Source organism: Talpa occidentalis, unplaced genomic scaffold (assembly GCF_014898055.3).
Source record: "Talpa occidentalis isolate TD23 unplaced genomic scaffold, MPIMG_talOcc4v2.1 talOcc4.3, whole genome shotgun sequence".
In the NCBI taxonomy this organism is placed as follows: domain Eukaryota; kingdom Metazoa; phylum Chordata; class Mammalia; order Eulipotyphla; family Talpidae; genus Talpa; species Talpa occidentalis.
In genome coordinates, this window is record NW_023603184.1 from 150,384,134 (window position 1) to 150,402,918 (window position 18,785).

Below are 18,785 nucleotides of genomic sequence, written 5' to 3' on the forward strand. Positions count from 1 at the left end.
AGGGAGGGAGCCGGTGCGTCCCACAGTCCCAGGGCTTGGGAGAAACAGCAGCCCCTTGGTCCAGAGCTGGAGCTCTGAGCAGGCTTGTGGGAGGGGCTGGGTTTGACAGGAGTCCAGTGAGGGGCCTCCCCTTCCTCAGCACCACCTCCTCCCACTTCCCGGGCCCCAGGGCCACCATACCCTGCGCTCCCCTGGGGTCTGGATGGACCCAGAGAGGCTGGGGACTGCGCCCAGGGGGCGGGGCTCGGAGGGCACCCCGGAGGGGGAGGGCGGCTGGTACCCGAGGGGGCAAAGCCGGCTCCAAGTCCCACCCACCAGTTCCTTCCCACTCACTGGCCCCCCCCCCCCCCCCCCCCCCCCCCCCCCCCCCCCCCCCCCCCCCGGCGCTTTTCCGAGCTTCAGTCTCCCCACCCGACAGCCAGGCATAGAGCGCTCCCTGGCCGGTGGCGCTGGGATGGGAGCTAGAAGGGGTCGGGGCGCCCAAGGGCTCATGGGGGCAAGTGCGACCAGGGGCACTAGGGCAAGAACTCGTCGGTGTCACCCGGGCAAATCGCCCCCAATTCGCGTGACTCCCCAGGGGTGGGCGCAGCCCGCCCTCACCGCAGCCTGCGCCTAGGAACTTGGGGCTGTTCCGGCACTCTCCCCAGGCCCCTCGCCCTGCACCCCGCCCTCCACCCGCCCACAGGTACCCGGGGCTCCCGGAGCTGGGCGGGGCGGGCGGGACCCACATGACCGGGCAGGGCCAGACCTTCCCCCTGCCCGGGGCCCAGCAGGTCACGAGCCTGGCACCCCGCGCGCCCGCCCCTCGGTCTCCTGGCCTTCCTCTTCCTTCTCCCTCCAGGGCGGGAGACAGCAGCCCCTGCAGGACCTGCGCCCCCAGGAAGGAGCCGGTGAGTGAGGGGAGAGGGGCCCTCCCAGGGGCTCCGCAGCAGCGGGGTGGCTCAGGAGGGCGGGGTGCAGAGCGCAGCGCCTCACCAAGCACCCCGCCTGGTCCAGCCTAGCCGGGCCCCAGACTCCCCCACACCATCGCAGCCTGCGTGGGTCCTGGGGGCACTTTTTGAGCAAAATGGTGCTTTGACTCAGAAACCCTGGCGCGGGCAGGCGGGCTGGAGCTGTGGCCGGCCGGGAGGAGAGCCCTGGGAGGGCCCCTGGCTCGGGCTTCCTCCCGCACAGCAGCTGGGGTGGGGGGACCCCGAGGGTGCCCCCGCTGGGAGGAGGCCCCTCCCCCAGCCCCTCTGAGGGCGGCTTTGGTTGGGACCATCTTTCCTTAGCACAAAGGTCAGGACGCTGGGCTCCAGTGTAAACCCCAGTTCTGCACCCCCCAGATTTCCCTGTTTGAGCACCTGTGTCCTGACCTGAACCCCACTTCATTCTCGGCGGGGCTGGGACTTGAGGCTTTCTTTCCTCTCCTGTTGGGTGAGGTAGACGTGGCTTCATGTCACGAGTCCTTCGAGGTTGGGGGTAGTGGGGCAGGGGAGGCCCACCCCGCCAGGTGGGAGCAAAGACCAGCACACCTGTGTCTGGACACCCCTGGAAGCGGGAAGTCGGGCGAAGCCCCGCCTCTGTCCCCAGACGTCCATCCCTGTCCATCCCCGCCCCAGGAGCCTAGTGAGTCCCCAGCTTCCGGGGGTGCCCCACCTTCTCCCAACTCTCCTGGGCTCTAGAGCCCACGCCCGAGTGGGGGGTCCCCCCGCTCCTCCACATCCAGAAACAGCCCAGGCAGAGCCCCAGGGTGGGCTGGAGCCAGGCCAGGTGGGGGGAGGTGGGTCTTATTGGTTAAGGAATTAATGACAGAAAAAACTAAAACCAGGGTGGGGGGAGGGGGGCGGGGCGCTGGGGGTGTTAAAGAGGCGCAGGGCCCTGCTGGCGGCCGGGAATGGCCCGGTGCCCTTGGGTGCACGGGTCCTCGGTCTGGGTTGAGCGTCTTTGACTTTCCAGACTCAGCCTCTGGCGAACAAGCTCCCCCTCCACCCCGTGCCCCCATCACCCTCACAGCCTGACCCTCGGAGGGTCGGGGAGTGGGGCGCAGCTGTCGCCCCTGGTTCAGGAGGGGAAGGAAGGGAACTCGCCTCGGGGGCAGCCTGGGGTGGGACGCAGCCCCAGCCACCCTGCAGCCTCGCCCGGGGCGCGGACAGTAGCGCTGAGGCCCTCGATGCACGGGCAGAACTGCTGACGTGCCCAGAGGGGGTCGGCGGGGGCTTCCCAAGAGGACGGAGCTTCCCTCGAGGATGGGCGGGCGGCAGGCCGCAGCTCCCCGGAGCCCTCACCCGGCTCCCTCAGCTGCACGCTGGGCTGGGGGTGCCTGCGGCGGACATGGGCTTACTCTGCAGCTGGAGGGGGGGCTGCTTCCTGTTGTGGGGGCAGGGCCTGCCCCAGAAGTGCCCACACAGGCCAGCCCTGAGGGCAGCACAGCTGGCCCCTCCCCGCGTCGGCGCTGGGCATGTGCCCGCTCCTTCATCAGCCCAGGGCCGGCACCACCCGCTGGGCTCCGAGGCCGCCTGGGGCCGGGCTCAGCAGCCTGCTCTGCCTCCAGCCCTGGCCTGGGCCCGGAGGCCCCTCTGGGCAGCGGAGGGCGCTGGCACGGCAGGTGGTCAGAATGGCTGACCTGGGATGGGTGAAGGCGGACGGCGGCCTGGTGAATCCCGCTGCTCCAGGCCGGTTCTTCACGGAACTGGCTCCTGTTTGTCCACCCGGTCACTCCCGCGCCCCGTCTGTCTCCCTTCTCCATTTCGGCTCGGGTTGGGCCGGCCGCGGGGTGCAGCGGGGTGGGGGGCTGTGATTAACCCCGAGCGGCGCCAGGACACGAATTGCAGGCGATTTGTTCAGGACCCCGGGGCCTGTCCTCCCCACACCCTGGGAGGGCTCCCCAGACCAGGGAGGGCCCCAAGCCCTGCACCCCGGGGTGTGACGTGTCCCTGGAGCGGGGGCAGAGGGGGGAGCGTCCGAAGCAGGCCTGAGGACAGGCTGCCCCTTCCAGCACCTGCCGGGCGCCAGCCTGAGGACGCCGGAGGGGCGCCGGCAGCACACCCCGACTTACGGGCGATGGTTTGTGCATTTTAAATGCCGCAGTCAGACACACGCCCCATCTGCCGTGAGACCGTCTTCTAAAGGGGACTTTGTTAAAAGCTTAAGCCCCGTGTTTCCTAATCCACGACGTGGCAGAAACGGTCACGGTCGATGGTCCCAGGCCGGAAAATCAGCGCCGGGGGCCGTGTTTTCAGCTCAGCTCCAACCGCCTGGCCTGGCTGGGGGGCAGCCAGAGCCGCCGCCTCTGGCCTCACTGCAGACACGGAGCCGGCGCCCGCGTCCCCGACGGCACTGGCAGTGGCGCCGAGCCAGGGCGTGGTCTCCCCTCCCACACGCCGGCGCCCCCACAGCGCCCCGCGCCGGGTGCCCTGACCTTGGAGCGTGGCCAGCACCCCCACCCAGGCTGTTCTCTCAGCCGACTGCGCCGTCCGAGCCGGCCCAGCTGGCCAGCCTCCCCGGAGCAGCGTCGGCCATAAGAGGTGGGCTCGTGGGGGGGGGGGGGGGCGGTGGTCCTCTCTGTCTGAGCGACTCCCCAGGGTGCAGGCCGCCTCTTGCCCGCCGGGATAGGGAGGCCGGCTGGGGGGACCAGGTCTGGGGGCGAGGAAGGCCGGGCTTCTCCCTCCCGCCTGGGGCGGACGTCTAGGGACAGGACGTCTGGTCCCTCCCTCCCCCGCGAGCCGGTGCCGCCCGCTCAGCTGACGGTCACGGCGCTCTCGTCTCTTCTGAAAATAGAACTGCAGCGAAGGCCCTTGGGATGAAATGGGGTTTTCATTTCAACATGGTAAAAAAAAATAGACCCAGTGCTCCAGCGAGAGCTTTTGGTTACAGTTTCTTTGAAAACCAGAAGCTGCTGGGGGGGGGGGGGGCCTTATTTTCTTGTCCAAAACTTATTTAGCTGTCAGCAAAAATGGGGTGATTCTGGGCTGTCAGGGCTGCCTCTGAGGGTGGGGCCGGTGCCACAAGCTGAGGACGTGTTTCTGCTGGTGGCCGGGCGGGGACGGTCCAGGCCTCGCGGAGCCTGCGTCTTCACACTGGGCGCCGCTCCCCTCCTCTGGGGAAACACGTGCAGCCAGGCCCTCCGCTGGCCCCCGGGGCGAGGGAGCTGGCGCAGGAGGTCGGAACGTGAGACCCCGCCAGGGGCTTTGTCTTCCGCGCCGAGCACGAGTGACCCCAGGAAACGAGCCCGTGGAGCGCAGCAAACAGTTCTTAGCTCTGAAAAATACGCGGTCCGCAGAGGGCCGGAGGGAAGGGGCAGGACGCTGGCCCTGGAGCTCTGCTGGAGGCGGGGGGGGTGGCCTGTCGCAGGAAGCTGGTCGCCCCAAAGTATGCGGTTCTGGCAGCGAATGTGGATCAGTGTGGCTTGATTTTTAAAGTCACTTTTCACGATGCCCCTCCAGGGAGACAGGGCAGGGCCACTGCGGAGCCCATTTCGTTAACTTTGCCGCCATCTTTCCAGTGTCAGCAGCTCCCAAAGGGGGTGCCCCCAGACTTGCGTTTTGGGTGGTTTTAGGGCTTCCCGGTAAGGTACAAGGTGGGCCCCGGCTCGGGGTCCTCGGTGCAGACAACACTAGTGACTGGAAGCAGAGCCCGACACCAGCACAGATGTGAGCCCCAGCAGGGAGCTGGCCTGGGCGGCAGCAGCTGTGTCCTGGGCTGAGGGACCCCCCCCCCTCCCTGGACCACAGGCCCTAGAGCCGGGAGCAAGGGCGAGCCCCTGGGAGAGCTTGTGGGGCTGTGACTGGGGAGTCAGCAGCTCGGAGGACATAGGGGTGAGGAGGTGGTGAGCAGGAACGTTCCCCCTGGGGAGGGCGGGAGCCCTGCAGCCCCACCTCCCACCCCACCCCAGGGGGGGCTCCAGTCAGCCCAAGCTGCCAGCCAGGCTGCGTCTCTGGGAAAAACCAGTGGGAGGGACCGTCAGCCCCCACTGCCCTAGTGGCCCCCACAGCCCCGCTCCCCAGCTTTGCTCCTCAGAGCTCTGAAGATGGCGGCAGAGCCGCCTCCCCGGGCCCCAGCTGCTGGCACCCCTGTGACAGTGCCGCTGAGCCAGGCCGGCCAAGCCGGGGTCTGTGCGCCAGGTAGGCGCCGGCGGTGCTGCGGGGCCCGGCCAGGCTCTGAGCAGCCTCTTGTGGTTCTGTTTGGCTTGTTCTGCCTTCTGGGCCTCATCTGGGATCTGACCAGTGTCCTCAAAACTGCATATGGCCATCTGGGACCAAGGGACAGTGCCACTCCAGGAGGGGGGTTAGGGGCGAGGCCTGGCCGTGGGGACGTGGCCACCCCGGCTGCCTGAGGCTGGCGCTTCGATGGAAGACGCACCACGAGGTCCCAGGCGCGCCCCGTGATCACAGCCTGTGACAGTCTCGCAACAACGAAGCCACTGAGGACGCTGTTGTCAGCACGTGTCCCCGTCATTAGGCGACACCAGCTGTGTACAGCGGGGCCTGACAGCCCCAGGCCCACAGCCCCTGGGCAAAGCACAGCGTGTGTCCTCCCTCATCTCCGCTCTCACCGTGGGGGCGTGGCCGTCCCCCCACAAGTACTCAGGCACCCTGCCAGTGACTCCTCTCCTGGCCCAGGACACCTCCCGAGCCAGCGCCACACAGCCCCTGAGACCGGAGGACACAGCCTCAGGCCACGGGGAGCCTCCCCCACCTCCACAGGGTCATTGACCTGCTGTTGCAGGCTACGCAGTGACCGCATGTTGACCGCGAGGGCCACGGCCTTTTCTGAGCCTGCCTCCCCTCGGTGCTGAGGGGAGCTGCCCGAGCAGGAGTGTTTCTCCAGGAGCTCACTTTGGGTCCCCCGAGCCCGACCTGGGGCGGGGATGAGCATGTCCCTAGACGGGGCCCTGCGGCTCCTTCATGGTGGACAGAGGGTGGATGACTCTGCCTGAGTGTGAGTACCAGGGGACAGAGGCAGCTCCCTTTGGAAATTAGGGTGGGGAATTTTACACAGATCTGTTGCTTTGAACTGGACGTGTGTCCGGACACACGTTTGCCCCCTTGGGAAACACCAGCCCGGAGAGAACCTCCTCCCGCGGCCGCCAGGGCTGACTGGGGCTCTTGTGTTGCAGGGCCCGGCCGCAGCAGACATGGGGAGGAAGCTGGATCTCTCCAAGCTCACGGACGAGGAGGCCAGGCATGTCTGGGAGGTGGTGCAGCGGGACATCGACCTCAGGAGGAAAGAGGAGGAGAGGCTGGCGTAAGTGCGGTGGGGGGCCTCCCGCACCCCCTCGGGGCCATCCCATTGGGGTGCCGCTGCCGCTGGGCGGACAGACAGGCAGGTGCTGGGAAACTGTCCAGCCTCAGCTGGACATAATCAAATGGAAGGCTCGCCCTTCCCATCTGCTCCTCCGCCCCGACCCTCCGTCCCTGACAGGTTGTATTTCAACATGGCCAGCTGTGCCTTGTCTCTTTGGCGGGCAGTGCCCTTAGGCCACAGCAGGGCAAGAATAGGCGAGCCAGAGATGGGTGCAACTCCAGGGTCCCATGTGTCCCGTGGGGTCCCTGGTGGGTGGGCAGGCCTCCTGGGGAGGAGATATTAAGCAAAGGCTCTGGGAGTCACCACTTCCCAGGGCAAAGAGGAGGCATCTCATGCAGCGGTCTCAGCTGTAGGGAGGGATGTCCCTGTAAGTTGCAGCTGAGGCCTCCCTCTCCTGTGACCCTGCTGGCTCAGGCCAGGCTCCTCTGCGGGCGGGGAGCCTGAGGCCAGGTGCCCCTCCTTCAGGAGTGCCCAAGGCCGTTCAGGTGGGTGTGGATGGGCACCTTTTCCTGCATGATGGGGTGTGGGCTTCCTGGTGCCCAGCACTCAGCTGGGCGGCTGCCTGGAGACCAGACAGCAGGGGGTTCGCATGCGAGTCTGAGCTTGGGCGCACGTAGCTCGGGGTCAGCAGCTGCTCTCGGCTGGGGGGCGAGTCCACACAGGCGTCCTGAGGTGTTTTGTGTTTCTGGTTTGAGCACGGTGCCATCGGCCAAACATGCCCAAGGTGGAGCTGCCTCTGCCCATGAGTGGCCTTCTCCCCCTGACCTGTCACTCCAGGAACCACAGGGAACAGCTGAGGCGGCAGCCTCGGCCGCTCTGCTGGGGTCTCACATGTTGGGCTCGAGTAGGTGCCACCGCACAGCCAGCAGGTGAACCCCAAGGCATGAAAGCTTCTGGTCCCCAGGCCTGCCAGCCGGCCTGGCCCTGGCTGTGCTAAGGTCAAGACCAGACAAGAGAAGTCCAGCCCGTGGCACAGGCCGAGGGAGGCTGCCAACCCCATCCCCGCTGGACAGTCTGCTGGCTGGGCGCACCCCCTGCATTGACCAGGCCGTGTCCTGAGGGTGCAGCTCCACGCAGTGGGCGCCTGTGAACACCTGGAGTCTGTCCTAGCTGGCCAGTAAGGGAGTGACCGAGAGGCCACTGGCCTGCCACATAGTCTGGGCAGGTAGAAGCCACCAGAGTTGAGTCCCCAGAACTGGTGCAGCTGGTCATTGACTGGGGACAGCTGTCCCTGGCCCAAGCAGGACACTGGGCTGCTACCCCACACCCGAAAACTCAAAGGTGTGCAGAACTAGGACGCTGGTGACCGCAGCCCAAGGGGCTTCCGACGGAGGGGCCAAAGATCCACTCCCCAACAGTGTCCCGGGCAGGGCTGTGCCGAGGGCAAGTGTTCTGCCCGGAGGAGCCTGGGACGTGGCCAAGGCGTGTGCACCAAGGCCAGGACCTGCCGTGGACACGGCCACTTCCCTGTGTGCGTGTGGGCTGGAGGGTGTTTGGCTTCTCCATAGTCTGCTCCAGCTGCTGGCCTTGGCTGACCTGTGAGCTGTGGGGACAAGGGAGTTGGGAGAGCCACGCACTGGGAGGGAGCAGGTGAGGCGCCGGGAGGTTGGGCCCAGCTGTGGGGCAGGAAAGCGCCACGTAGAAGCCGGAAGGAAGCACCTCTGGTAGGACCATCTTGTGCTTTGGCCCCCTCTTCCCTCAGGGCTCAGATGTCTGGGAGGACCCGGCAGTGTGCCAGGGGAGGGGGAGTCTGCGCCTCAGGCAGGGCAGCGCGGCACAGCCCTGGAGACCCTGGGGACAGTGGCTGGTGGCCTCCTGTATGTGGCGCCTCCTCTGGAGCCCAGCACACGGCGGGGGCGGCGCGCCCTCCTGAGGAGTGGGTCTGCAGCCTGCTCAGCCTGGGAGGCTGGTCAGCAGTCGCCCCCACACCTGTGGCCTGGGTGCCCTTCCTGGTCACCTGGTGGGCTCAGCGTGCAGCCAGGAATGCCTGGCACCCACCGGTGCGGGGTCTCGGGGAGGGCCGCCGCCTTGTCTGCCGGTGCCACAGGGCCATCGGGGCAATCTGCGCAGGGTGCAAGGACACTCCCCACCCCGAGAGGCACAGACCCGATGGGGTACATTAGCCCTCTGGGTCACAGAAACATGAGAGTAGGTTGGTTTATCAGACGTGACCCAGCGCCAACAAGGGTGTAGGCGGAGGTCCCCAGGTCCAAGCATCCGGCGGCCAGGAACCAGCGCAGTCCTGCCACTGTCGGCCTGGAGGCAGCCCTGGGCTCTGCAGGGTGCGGCTCCACCACCCGCGTGATCTCCCAGCCCACGGCTCCCACCGCCTTGAGACCCGCCCCACCCCGCGGCCCGCTGGACAGTCTCTCCGGCTCTCTCCAGCACGCGGCCGCCAGGAGCCACTGAGCCCTTGAAGCGCGCCCAGCACAGTCGGGAACCGCGTCGTCCGCGTCACCAGCTTTAACCAACTGACACACGTGGTCGCGTGCCCGCCGGCGGCCACGTCGGATGATGCGGGCCCAGGCGGGAGTCCCGGGTTCCGCCCTGGCCAGCGCTGCCCTCCGAGCCCCCACTCTCCCCACAGACGCCGGCTCAGCCCTCGCCAGGAGGACTCGTCCGCCGCTCTCGCCAGAGGGGTCTTGATTGCTCCTCCACCCGGACTCCCCCCTACCTGGACACCCCGGAGGCCCCACCCGGACCCTTCCCAACCTGGACCCCCCTCCACCCGGACTTTCCCCATCTGGACGGCCCCACTCCAGACCCCTGACCCCGGCACCCCTCCACCCAGACTCCCTCCCACCCAGACATTCCCCTCCACCCAGACCCCCCCACCTCCACGGCCCCCACTCTCCATCCGGGAAGCAGCCCAGCTGCTGAGATCAAGTCCCCAGCAGTCAAGGTCGTCGCCCCCTTTCCCTCTCGCCGCGTCATCTCACAACCCCACTGGCTCGCAGACCCATCCTCCCGCCCCGTGCCCTCTGGCCCCCAGGGACCGGATGCCTCTCGGGTTTTCTAGAGATTTTAAGTACAGGAAAGACATTATTTTAACGTCATGTCCGATCAAAGGCCCGAGGGTCATCCCGTTAATAGTCCTGGCTCTTGAACTTCCTCTTGGGAAAAACCCGGAACTCCGGGCGGACACCCGCCACCCCGGCCCGAAGGCCCAGCGCGCGGGATGGAGACGGCCGCCTCGACCTGGCCTTCTAGTCATGTCCATGGCTGGTCTGTGGGTTGCCCCCTCCTGCTCCTCCCAAATCCTCCCCATGCAGAAACCAGAGGGGAGCTCCAAAGCCAAGGAGAGGAGGCGGAGCCGGGCTGGGTGACTCAGGGCTGGGGGAGCTGCAGAGAACGCCCTGCTTCAAGGGAACAGCCCCCAAGGCAAATATTAGCCTGCTGACTTGCCCCGATAAGGCAAACAGGTGGCGATGTGGGTTTACAACCTCTGCAAACAGACCGGATCCTGGGAACACAGACGAAAGGTCTCCCAGTGTGGGACGTGGGCAAACCGAGGCCGACTTCAAAAACAATAAGGAAATTAAAGTCCCCTTCCTGGGCCACTTGGAACCGCGGCAGCAGCTCCAGAGCTGGGCAAGGAGCCTGGAACGGGGTCAGCTGCCCGCGCTGTGCTGCCAGCCTGAGATCACTGCCGCGGCCGGGGCGCCGCCTCCCAGCGGCCAGCACCACTCGCCCCGCTTCGTCCCACCGCCTGCCCGGGACTGGAGGGCCAGCTCGGTGGTGGTGTCGAGGAGGGGCCCTGACGGCTCAGGATTCTGGAGACAGGCCCTGGGCTCTGGATGCCACGCGTGGCCATGGTTCCTTGCTGGCCCCTGGCGCAGATGGAAGACCAGGTCTGCCTGCAGGAGGACGGCCCTGGCCGGGCGCTGGGCGCAGCTGGCACCGCCTCTGGATACCTGCTCCCAGGCAGCTGCCCACACGCTGTGACCTGTTTGTACCAACCCCAGTGCCCTGCAGGCCCTGCTGCTGTCCTGTATGAAGGGCCACAGGGATGCAAAATTTCCCCACCAACCCAGTGCCAGCGCAGTGTGGGGAGCACAGACCCCCTTTTTGCACTGATGCTACTGAGCCGTGACCACACAGCCACCGCTCACTGTGGCCACCCGCTCCCCTCTGGATTCCACCAAAGAGCAGGAGAGCAGGGCAGGTGCGTCTGGCTGCCTCCCGCACCCCAGAAGGTGCCCCTGGAGGACGTCCGCCTTGACTGAGAGCAGAGGTGCCTCCCAGACTCCATGTCCACTGGTCAGTCAGGTTATGGATGTCAGTGGCCCGGAGGCCAGGGGCTCCATGGACAGCTGGCCAGTGGTTGGGTCTCCCACAGAGGCCCGCCGCCCCCTGCAGGAGTGCTGGACGGCCCCCAGGCCCTGGGTCCCGCCGGCCCCCACACCTCTGCTTTCCGTCCCGTCCACCCAACTCTGCGCCCCGCAGCCCGCGCCCTCTGTGCAGTCAGAGCCGCTCAGGCGCTCTGCTGTGCGGGACCCCCGCGTCCTTGCTATCGAGAAGCCAGGGAGCGCTGGTTTACAGGCGTCTGGTTTACACCTCTCCGTGGCTGCCCTGTCAGAAATGACACGCGGACACTTAAAAATACTCATTTCAGTGGTGGGGGAGGGCGCCGAGGCCGTCCCCGCGCCTGGCGAAGCCAAAGCTCGCTGACCACAGCGGCCTGGCCTGTGCTTCACACTCAACCCTCAGGTCAAGCGATGATGTTTATGCTACATGTCAGGTCGATGTCTTTTAGGAAATGACCAGATCTCGTCAAAAGATCCTAAGATTTCATAAACACGTCCTCATTCACTCTAAGACAGTGATGCTAAGCCCCTTACACGTTACCGTAAGGAATTTCCGTGAACAACGCAGGCCTTCGTGAGTGGGGGCAGGCCTTGCTCTGCCGGGCATGACATCCCGGGGGGCCGGGCCCAGCCTGCCGCTGCCCACGTGTGTGACGTGCTGTTTGGCTGAAGCTTTAGGAGAAAACGGAGCCTCCTTGGTGAGGAAAGGAAAGTCTCCACGCCCTTTCCAGGTGACCGTGGACATCGTTTCATGCCACTTGGTGACCCAGCAGGTGGCAGCTTCCAGAAGCTGCCCGTGGAAACTGCAAGCCCATGGGGCTGTTCCCTTTTGTCCCCAAGGTCCCCCCTCCCCGGTTTAGCCACATGTGCTATGCCATATCCAGACCCCCCCAAATGTCAAACACAACAGAGATCACACTCCTCATTCACCTCTCATCTCAGCAGAAATCTGGGCCTGGAAACAGCTGAGCAGGGAGAAATTTCCCAGAATTCTTCTTTGTGCTTAAAACCTGAGTGTTGTCCTTGGCAACACATACTGTTGCTTGTTTTCCTTGAAGGGACAGGCTCACATTGTCCATTTTGAGAAGATGTTCCCAACTCCCCATCAGGGCCGTGTCCCCCTCGGCTGCACTGAGAATGAGAGGCCCTCGTGGGGAAGGCTAGGTGACCTCCAGGTTTTCTGGCTGATGCACAGAAGCAATGGAAACAGGAGATGGACTGGCCCCACCTGGCTCCAGGTGCCTCCTGTTTGAGGCAAAGACTGCCTTGTGGGTGCAGCTTTGGCTGGCACTAATCAGTGCAGGCCACTTGGTCATTTTCTTCTTGACTTTCAAAACGGGGGCAAGTCTTTTTCTCATGTCTGCCTCATGAGGGTGTCCAGAAACAGAGCAGAGGGAAATTGGTGAAGGCCCTCAGTGCCACTGTGAGCCAGACGGTGCCTCCCAGAGCCTCTTAGAGCTGCTCCGCCGTCTCCAGCTCCCACCGCTCTGGTGGAACCACAGAGCAGAGTGCCCAGGAGACAGTGGCCCCAGTGTCTGTCAGATTTTTGTCACTAAAAAGGATTAGTCTCATCTCACCTGAAAATATTAGGCTTGGCAGGCCTTCTCTGAAATCCAGAACAAAGAGAGAGTGTTCATTATCTGGGGGTTCATTTTCCACCCAGTCTGGGCGGGCCGGGTCACCAGGAAGCTACGCCGTTGGGGCCTGGAGGTCGAGGAGGATGCAGCTTCCTGGGCTCTCCAGGGGTGTGATTCCTGCTCTGGACGCTCCGTGCCGACCACCCGCAGCCTCACTCAGCCAGGCCCAGCCTGGGGTCAGCTCAGCTCGCGCTGCACAGACCAGGGCTCCGTGCCAGGACATGTCTCCTGGCTTCACCCTCAGGACACTGTGGCCCCTGCAGGGGGTGCAGTGACCCTCAGGACACACTGCTGACCCTCCTCTGCCTTCTCAGTAGGCTGCCGGCCTGACCTTCACGTACCTGTGGGGGCCACTAACTCAGGCTGGTGGGCAGAATAGGTGCGGCTGGCAGGTCTCGCTGGAGCCCAGCCTCACCCCCGTGGGAATAACCTTTCCCAGCGTCCTCTGTGACGTCTGCTTTGCTCACTGGCCTGTGACCCACCTGGGTTTTTCTCTCTAAACTCCTCGTAAACACTTAGACCGAGCAACGCCTGGTTCTAAATAACCCTGTGGGTCGGCCAAGCTGCACCCCCGAACTCCAACTGGCTCTGTCCCTGCTGGGCCCGCCGTCCCTGGGGGAGACTGGACGCAGGCTGCTCATGGCCGTGGGTCCCGACTCATGAAGCTCATCAGGGTCCCCAAGCTCAGTCTCTGGGATTCGGGCTCCCCATCAGAGAAGGGCAGGCTCGGCTCAGCTGGGGCCGGGCGTGGGCTCCAGGCCCCCTGGACAGCCTCTTCCTGTAACACGTGCTCCCGGAGGGTGTGTGAGCAGCCGGGGCAACCTCCCCAGCCTGTGATTCAGAACTGAATGGTGGCCCGAAGGAAAGTCACGGGCAACTGCCTGGAAAATCGCCCCTTTATAAAGAGTCGCAAAAATGGTTAAAAGCAATTTTGTTTCTATGAAAATTCTGTACCCCAAGGCCAGCCACCCCCGCCACCTGGTAGAGTGGGGAGCGGGCGGGCTGCAGTGAGAGCTGCGGCAGGAGCCCTTCCCTGATGGGGCCCCGCTTGTGTGAGCGCTCCCGTGTTCACACGTGTTACACTCGTGTGCTCGCCCGTGTGTGCGTGCATGTGCACGGGGTGCATGCGTGCATTTGAAGGCAGGCTTCCAGCGTGTGCTGCCGTCTGCTTTCCTAAGGGGCTTGAAGGGCCGGATTGAGAGGGACAGTGCCCAGCGCGAGCTGCTCTCCGACGCGGCCCAGCTGCGCGAGACCCACTGCGCCCGCTGCCTGCAGCCCCTCCGGCTCCTCGGGGGCCCCAGGAGGCAGTGCCTGGACTGCCACCTCTTCGCCTGCCAGGACTGCAGCCGGGCGCGCCCCGAGCCGGAGGGCTGGCTCTGCGGCCCCTGCCACGCGGCCAGGTGAGCGGCGAGGGCAGGCGCGCCCGTGGGGGGCCCATGGTCCCGGGGCGGAAAGCAGGAGTCAGGCCCGAGGGGCCCAGGCGGCTCACCCGCATCTGGTCGTCTGCAGAGTCGTGAAGATGGGCTCGCTGGAGTGGTACTACGGGCACGTGAGGGCACGCTTCAAGAGCTTCGGGAGCGCCAAGGTCATCCGGTCCCTGTGCGGGAGGCTGCAGGGCGGAGGTAAGGAGGGGAGCCCAGAGGCAGGAGCCTCCCCAGGGCCCGCTTGTTCCCAGGCGAGGCTCAAGCGCTGCTGGGGGCCTCCAGACCCCTCGCGGGCTCAGCCCTGCAGCCCACTGGAGGCAGCTCCTTGGGAGGGGCCGGGGCGTAGAACAAAGCACCCTCACCTGGACAGGTTGAAGTGAGAGGGGCCCCCCCGGCGATGCACCCGCACGCCTGGACCTTGTCCCTCTCTCCGGGGCTGCTGCTTCCAGGCTGACCTCTGTCCCGGGGTGCTCAGCCAGCCGAGGTTTCCCTGCAACAGAGGGAGCTCCCCGCGCCCCTGGCAGCACCCAGCGGGTGGAGGGCAGGGCGGGGCGCGCACCGCACACGTCGGAGAATCCCAACCCCAGAGGCAGCCCCGCTCCCGGGAGCCACGGCCACAGCACCTGCTCCTCCCTGGGCAGTGCTGAGACTGGACCCGGCTGAGGGATCTGGGGATCTGTGTTGGGGAAAGGCCCCCCACCCACCCCCACCCCTGCCGGGAGAGTCCAGGGCCCCTGGAGCCTGCCAAGGGCGGCAGTGCCGCGGGCGGGCCAGGAGGTGGCGCTGTGGGGCAGCAGGCGCGTCCCCTGCTCCCGCCTCTACTCGGGCCCCAGGCCTGCGGCCCGGGTCCTGGCAGTGTGGCCAGGGGCTCCCTGCTGGACACCTGGACACTCGGGATGCCACACGCTGGACGCAGGCGCTCGGAAAGGGCTCGAAACTGGGAAAGTGTGCCGTGAAAAAGGGATTGCTTAACAAAATAAACAAGGCGGGAGGGGAGGTGGCGGAAGCCAATGCCGCGGACGGGGAGCAGCCTGGGGGGGCCCGGGGTCTCTCTGGGGGAGGCGCCACCTGGAGAGCAGCAGGCGCTGAGGGAAGTGGCCTCCCTGGTGGAAGGTGATCCCGCGCCTAAGCGGGGAGCTTAGGCCCCCCTGGCTGTGGCTGCAGCACCTTTTCTCCCACACAGGCTCACCCGACGGAGCGCACGGTGGCCCCGGCGACCAGGGTGAGTCCCACACGCGGGGCTCCTTGGATCCCCCGCCTGGGGGGGTCAGGAAACCGCGAGGGGTCCATGGAATCCGGGCTTTCGGTTCTGACTTGCTCTCTGAGGGGGACTGGTGTGTCTCAAATGCCCCACCGGGCTCGAGGTGTGGGACCCAGGGGCTGCAGGGCTGGGCTCCCGAGACGCCCCCAGGCCTCTGGACGCCCCCTCTACTTTCCCTCGCGTGCCAGGCCCTGGCTCCTGTGCCTCCCACCAGGGGTGTGGGGCGTCACTCAGGTGCGTCTGGCAAGGACAGACCCGCACTCGGCACTACCCCTTCGGCCCCCCAGGGCACAGGTGTCCACCTGCCCACCCCCGAGACTACCCCACCGAGGCCTGGGCGGTGAGGGGCAGGCCAGGCCCAGAGGCCCACAGCCCCACAGGCCGGCTTCCCGCTTCGGAGCCCCAGGCTTCTTAGCTGCCTCCCTCCCCACAGAGGCCTAAGGCACAGACCGGCCAGGCCAGCGTGCGCAGGAGGGCCTGGGTGCGGCCACTGGGCGGGGCCAGTGCTCCGGTTGGGGGAGGAAGACGGGGGGCAGAGCTGCCCCCCACAGCCGGGTCTTCAGCTGCAGGAGAGTGGCAGCGGGCAGGCTGGTCGCCGGCAGGAGTGGCTGCTGCCACAGGCCGGGGCCAGCACAGAGCTCACACGCGCGGACGGTCCTTGTGAGGCCGCAGAGGCCTGACCGGATGCGTCACCGTGCAGGGGTGGGGGTGGGTGGTGAGTGGAGGATGGTTAGGTCGTGGGTAGGGGATGGGTGGGGGTAGAGGCTGGGCTGTCCCCACGTGTCCCCCGCGGAGTCACGCAGGTGTCCGCTACAGGGGGGCCCGAGCCGAGCCCTGGAGAGAGAAGCGGGGACGGCGAACAGACGGAGGAGGATGGAGACCCGGCCGCGGCCGCCCACGCCCAGTCCCTGGGCAGCAGAGTATGTCCAGCCGCCCTGCCCCCGCCAGGGGCGCCTCGAGTTCTGACTTCCTCATACTCGGGTTCACTCAGGCAGCAGGGCCCAGAGGGCAGGCGGGGACCCAGGGGCAGGGAGGCACCCTTGGAAGGCAGCCTTGGTCTCCCACAAAAGTAGGTCCCCTCAGACTTGCCTGTGGGAAGCGTTTGAAAGGCTTTTGTTCTTGCCAGCCCTGACTCTCGTTTTTGTTGGTGGTGGTTTCTGTTTTCACTTGTTTTTGGTGATAAAGACAAGAACAGTAACCCCTGGGCTTCTGGCGGGCGGTGCGGGGAGCAGCCCGGGTGGGGAACAGCCTATTGAGCGCACATGGAGACACTCTGGGGGGCAGTCGTGGCTCAGCCCGGCCCATCCGCCCTTCCCCGGCCCAGCAGCGGCGCCGCCTCTCCATCCACGGCTCGGACTTCCAGGCGGACTCCGACGACGGCTCTGGGGCCTGCGGCCGCCCCCCCAGCCTGTGCACAGGCTCCGGAGCCACCGCTGGCCTGCAGGTCAGTGGGTTCCCTTCCTGCGATGGATGCTCAGGCCCGGTGGGGGCGGCACGCTGAGTGCCCAGTGGTCAGGCCTGGCATCCAGGCACCACGTCGGGCGTGAGTGGGGCCAGGGGCTGAGGAAGTGGGGTGCAGTGCAGTTGGGGTGTGCACGTGGCCTGGGCCAGGGGACCACAGCCAGGGCCCCGAGCCAGCACCAGAGAGGTCTCCAGGTCCTGCTCCAGCTGCCAATCCAGCCTGGTGTGTCCATTTCTGGTGACCTCCAGGCCCAGGACTGCTTCCTCCTGACCCCACACCCCAGCACAGCCAGGCAGGAGAGGAGCTGGAGCCTCAGCACCATGTCCTTGGGGACAACAGCACAACAGGGGGACCTAATGCAAGCCAGGGTAGGGGGTGTCAGGACCCCATCCCTCGCCTTTGTGCCCTTCAGGGACTGTTACAGTGCATGTGGCTAGAATAGGGCTCTCACTCTGCTCCGTATCAGCCCCAGCCCCCTCCTGGGGAGTTAGTCTCGAGTGAATCCCAGCCCTGGAGCCATCAGAGGTGTCTGGTCCCTTGTGTGATGTGGGGCCCAGGGTTTGGGGAGCCCCAACCCCTCCTGGGGACTCGAGGCAGAATGACAGCAACTGCCTCCAGCATGATTTTTCAAAGGGAGCCGCAAGGACTGGAGCCCACAGGCGCCTGGCGTCTGGTCAGCTGACAGCTGATCCTCAGACAGGCGGGAAAGACCCACATTCCGAGGACTGTGCCCCCACCCCCGAGTAAAAGCTCCTGCAGCTGACAGGACCTGTGTGCTCAGGCCCCCACAGGTGTGCCCTGCACGGAGGTGGCCCCCACCCAGGGGATCGAGGTCCCTCAGGGGCCTGCTGCCGGGGCCTCTGGAGCCCACCCTGACCCGGAAGAGCAGACGGACGGCTCCTTCCCAGCCAGACCAGACGCCCTCGCCCAGCTGCCCCTGCCCGCTGAGTCCTGTGTGACAGCCCTGGGGGTTGCCACCCCACCTGGTGGGTGCCCTGGCCTTGGCTTCAGGTGGGCTCGGCAGGGGAGGGGGTCCCTGAAGACTGCCCGCCACCCCATTTGTGCAGCCTGCGTTAAAGTCTCCCCTGCTTCCCTGTGATCGTCCTGGGGAAGTGGTCCTGGGGGCACCAGCCCCCCCTGGCTGCAGACCCCCTTGCGGCATGCAGGAGTGTGGCACCGACCCCGAGCGGCCCCTCAGCTCCTGCCACCCCCCAGGGAGGACACTGTGTAGGTGTGGGCTGGGGACATGCTGCTGTCCCAGAAATGCTGGGACCACGGGTCACCCCAAGCGACTGTCCTGACCTCAGGACAGGGCCGCTCCAAACCTGGGGATGGAGGCGGCACCTGAAATGCTGCAGCTCCGGGGACTGGTGTACCTGGGTGATGATGCTCCTGGGACTGCGGTGCACCTGGGACTGCGGTGCACCTGGGATGATGCTGCACCTGGAATAATCTGTACCTGGGATGATACTGCACCTGGGATGATGCCACACCCAGGACTGTGGTGCGCCTGGGCGCCAGCGGTGCATGTCTTCCCTCTGGTGCTGCCTCCTCCACCCCTCGTCTGCAGCTCTCAGGGAGTCTGTGCCTCCACCGGCTCAGTTTAACTCTGTGGCCAGACGGTTTGCCCATAATGAAATCCCGACTGCCGTCTTCCGGGCCCTGCGGGAGCGCGTGCCAGCTCAGGAGTTCAGCCTCCGCCTGATGGAGAGCCGAGGAGCCCGCAGGCCGCTGCCTGCTAACGAGCCCCTCCCTCCATGGCCGCAGCGCGGGGCAGCTGCCGGGAAATGTGGTTAAACACCGTCTGCCCGGAAGTCGGGCCGCTGGCTGGTTCCCTTCTCATTCTATTAGCGGCGCCATAATCTCATGACCCACAGGCTGGCGAGCGTCGGGCAGCACCCGCGCCCCCGAGGGTGACGATGGCCCCCTCAGGTCACGGGCCTGAGACCTGACGCGCTGCGCTCCCTCTGTGGGCCCCGGGCCTGGGCACCAGGGCAGCGGCGGGGGGCGGGCAGAGAGACCGTCACCGGGCAGCGGCTTCCCCGCAGTGGCCGAGTCCCGGGCCCAGCTCTGGCCAACTGACTGCCGAGCTCTTTAGTCTAAGATGCAGTTTTCACCCATCAACAAACATCTCAGACCAGAAGGGGGCCTTCCTGACAGCGTGTGGGGGTGGCCCGGAGCGCCGTGGGGTCACGGTGCTCTAGGCAGCCGCTTGGCCCCGCGCCGCCGCCGCCTCGGCTGGTCCCACGGGTGGTGGCCCTGAGCCGCGCTGCTCACCGCGGCTGCTCGGGGACCCCCCGCACGCCTGTCTGCTTCAGCAACCACATCTACACCACCTGTGGGTCGGGACCGGGCTCAGCTTGACCATGTCCCCAGCAAGGGTGTCCCAGGCCAGGCCAGTGCTCTCCT

At 66.2% G+C, this 18,785-nt stretch overlaps 1 protein-coding gene across 1 annotated transcript in view; it reads left to right on the forward strand.

Moving 5' to 3' along the window:
* The first annotated feature begins 814 nt into the window (after positions 1-814).
* The window catches only part of MLPH (melanophilin), a 30,666-nt gene continuing 12,695 nt past the window's right edge, over positions 815-18,785 (forward strand). Inside the window, exons 1-8 of the mRNA XM_054699469.1 lie at positions 815-890; positions 6,098-6,225; positions 13,408-13,629; positions 13,739-13,851; positions 14,837-14,875; positions 15,731-15,983; positions 16,199-16,358; positions 17,158-17,362. Of these exons, the coding sequence (XP_054555444.1) occupies positions 6,116-6,225; positions 13,408-13,629; positions 13,739-13,851; positions 14,837-14,875; positions 15,731-15,983; positions 16,199-16,358; positions 17,158-17,362 (1,102 nt within the window). The 5' untranslated portion in view covers positions 815-890; positions 6,098-6,115. The remainder of the gene's footprint in view (positions 891-6,097; positions 6,226-13,407; positions 13,630-13,738; positions 13,852-14,836; positions 14,876-15,730; positions 15,984-16,198; positions 16,359-17,157; positions 17,363-18,785) is intronic.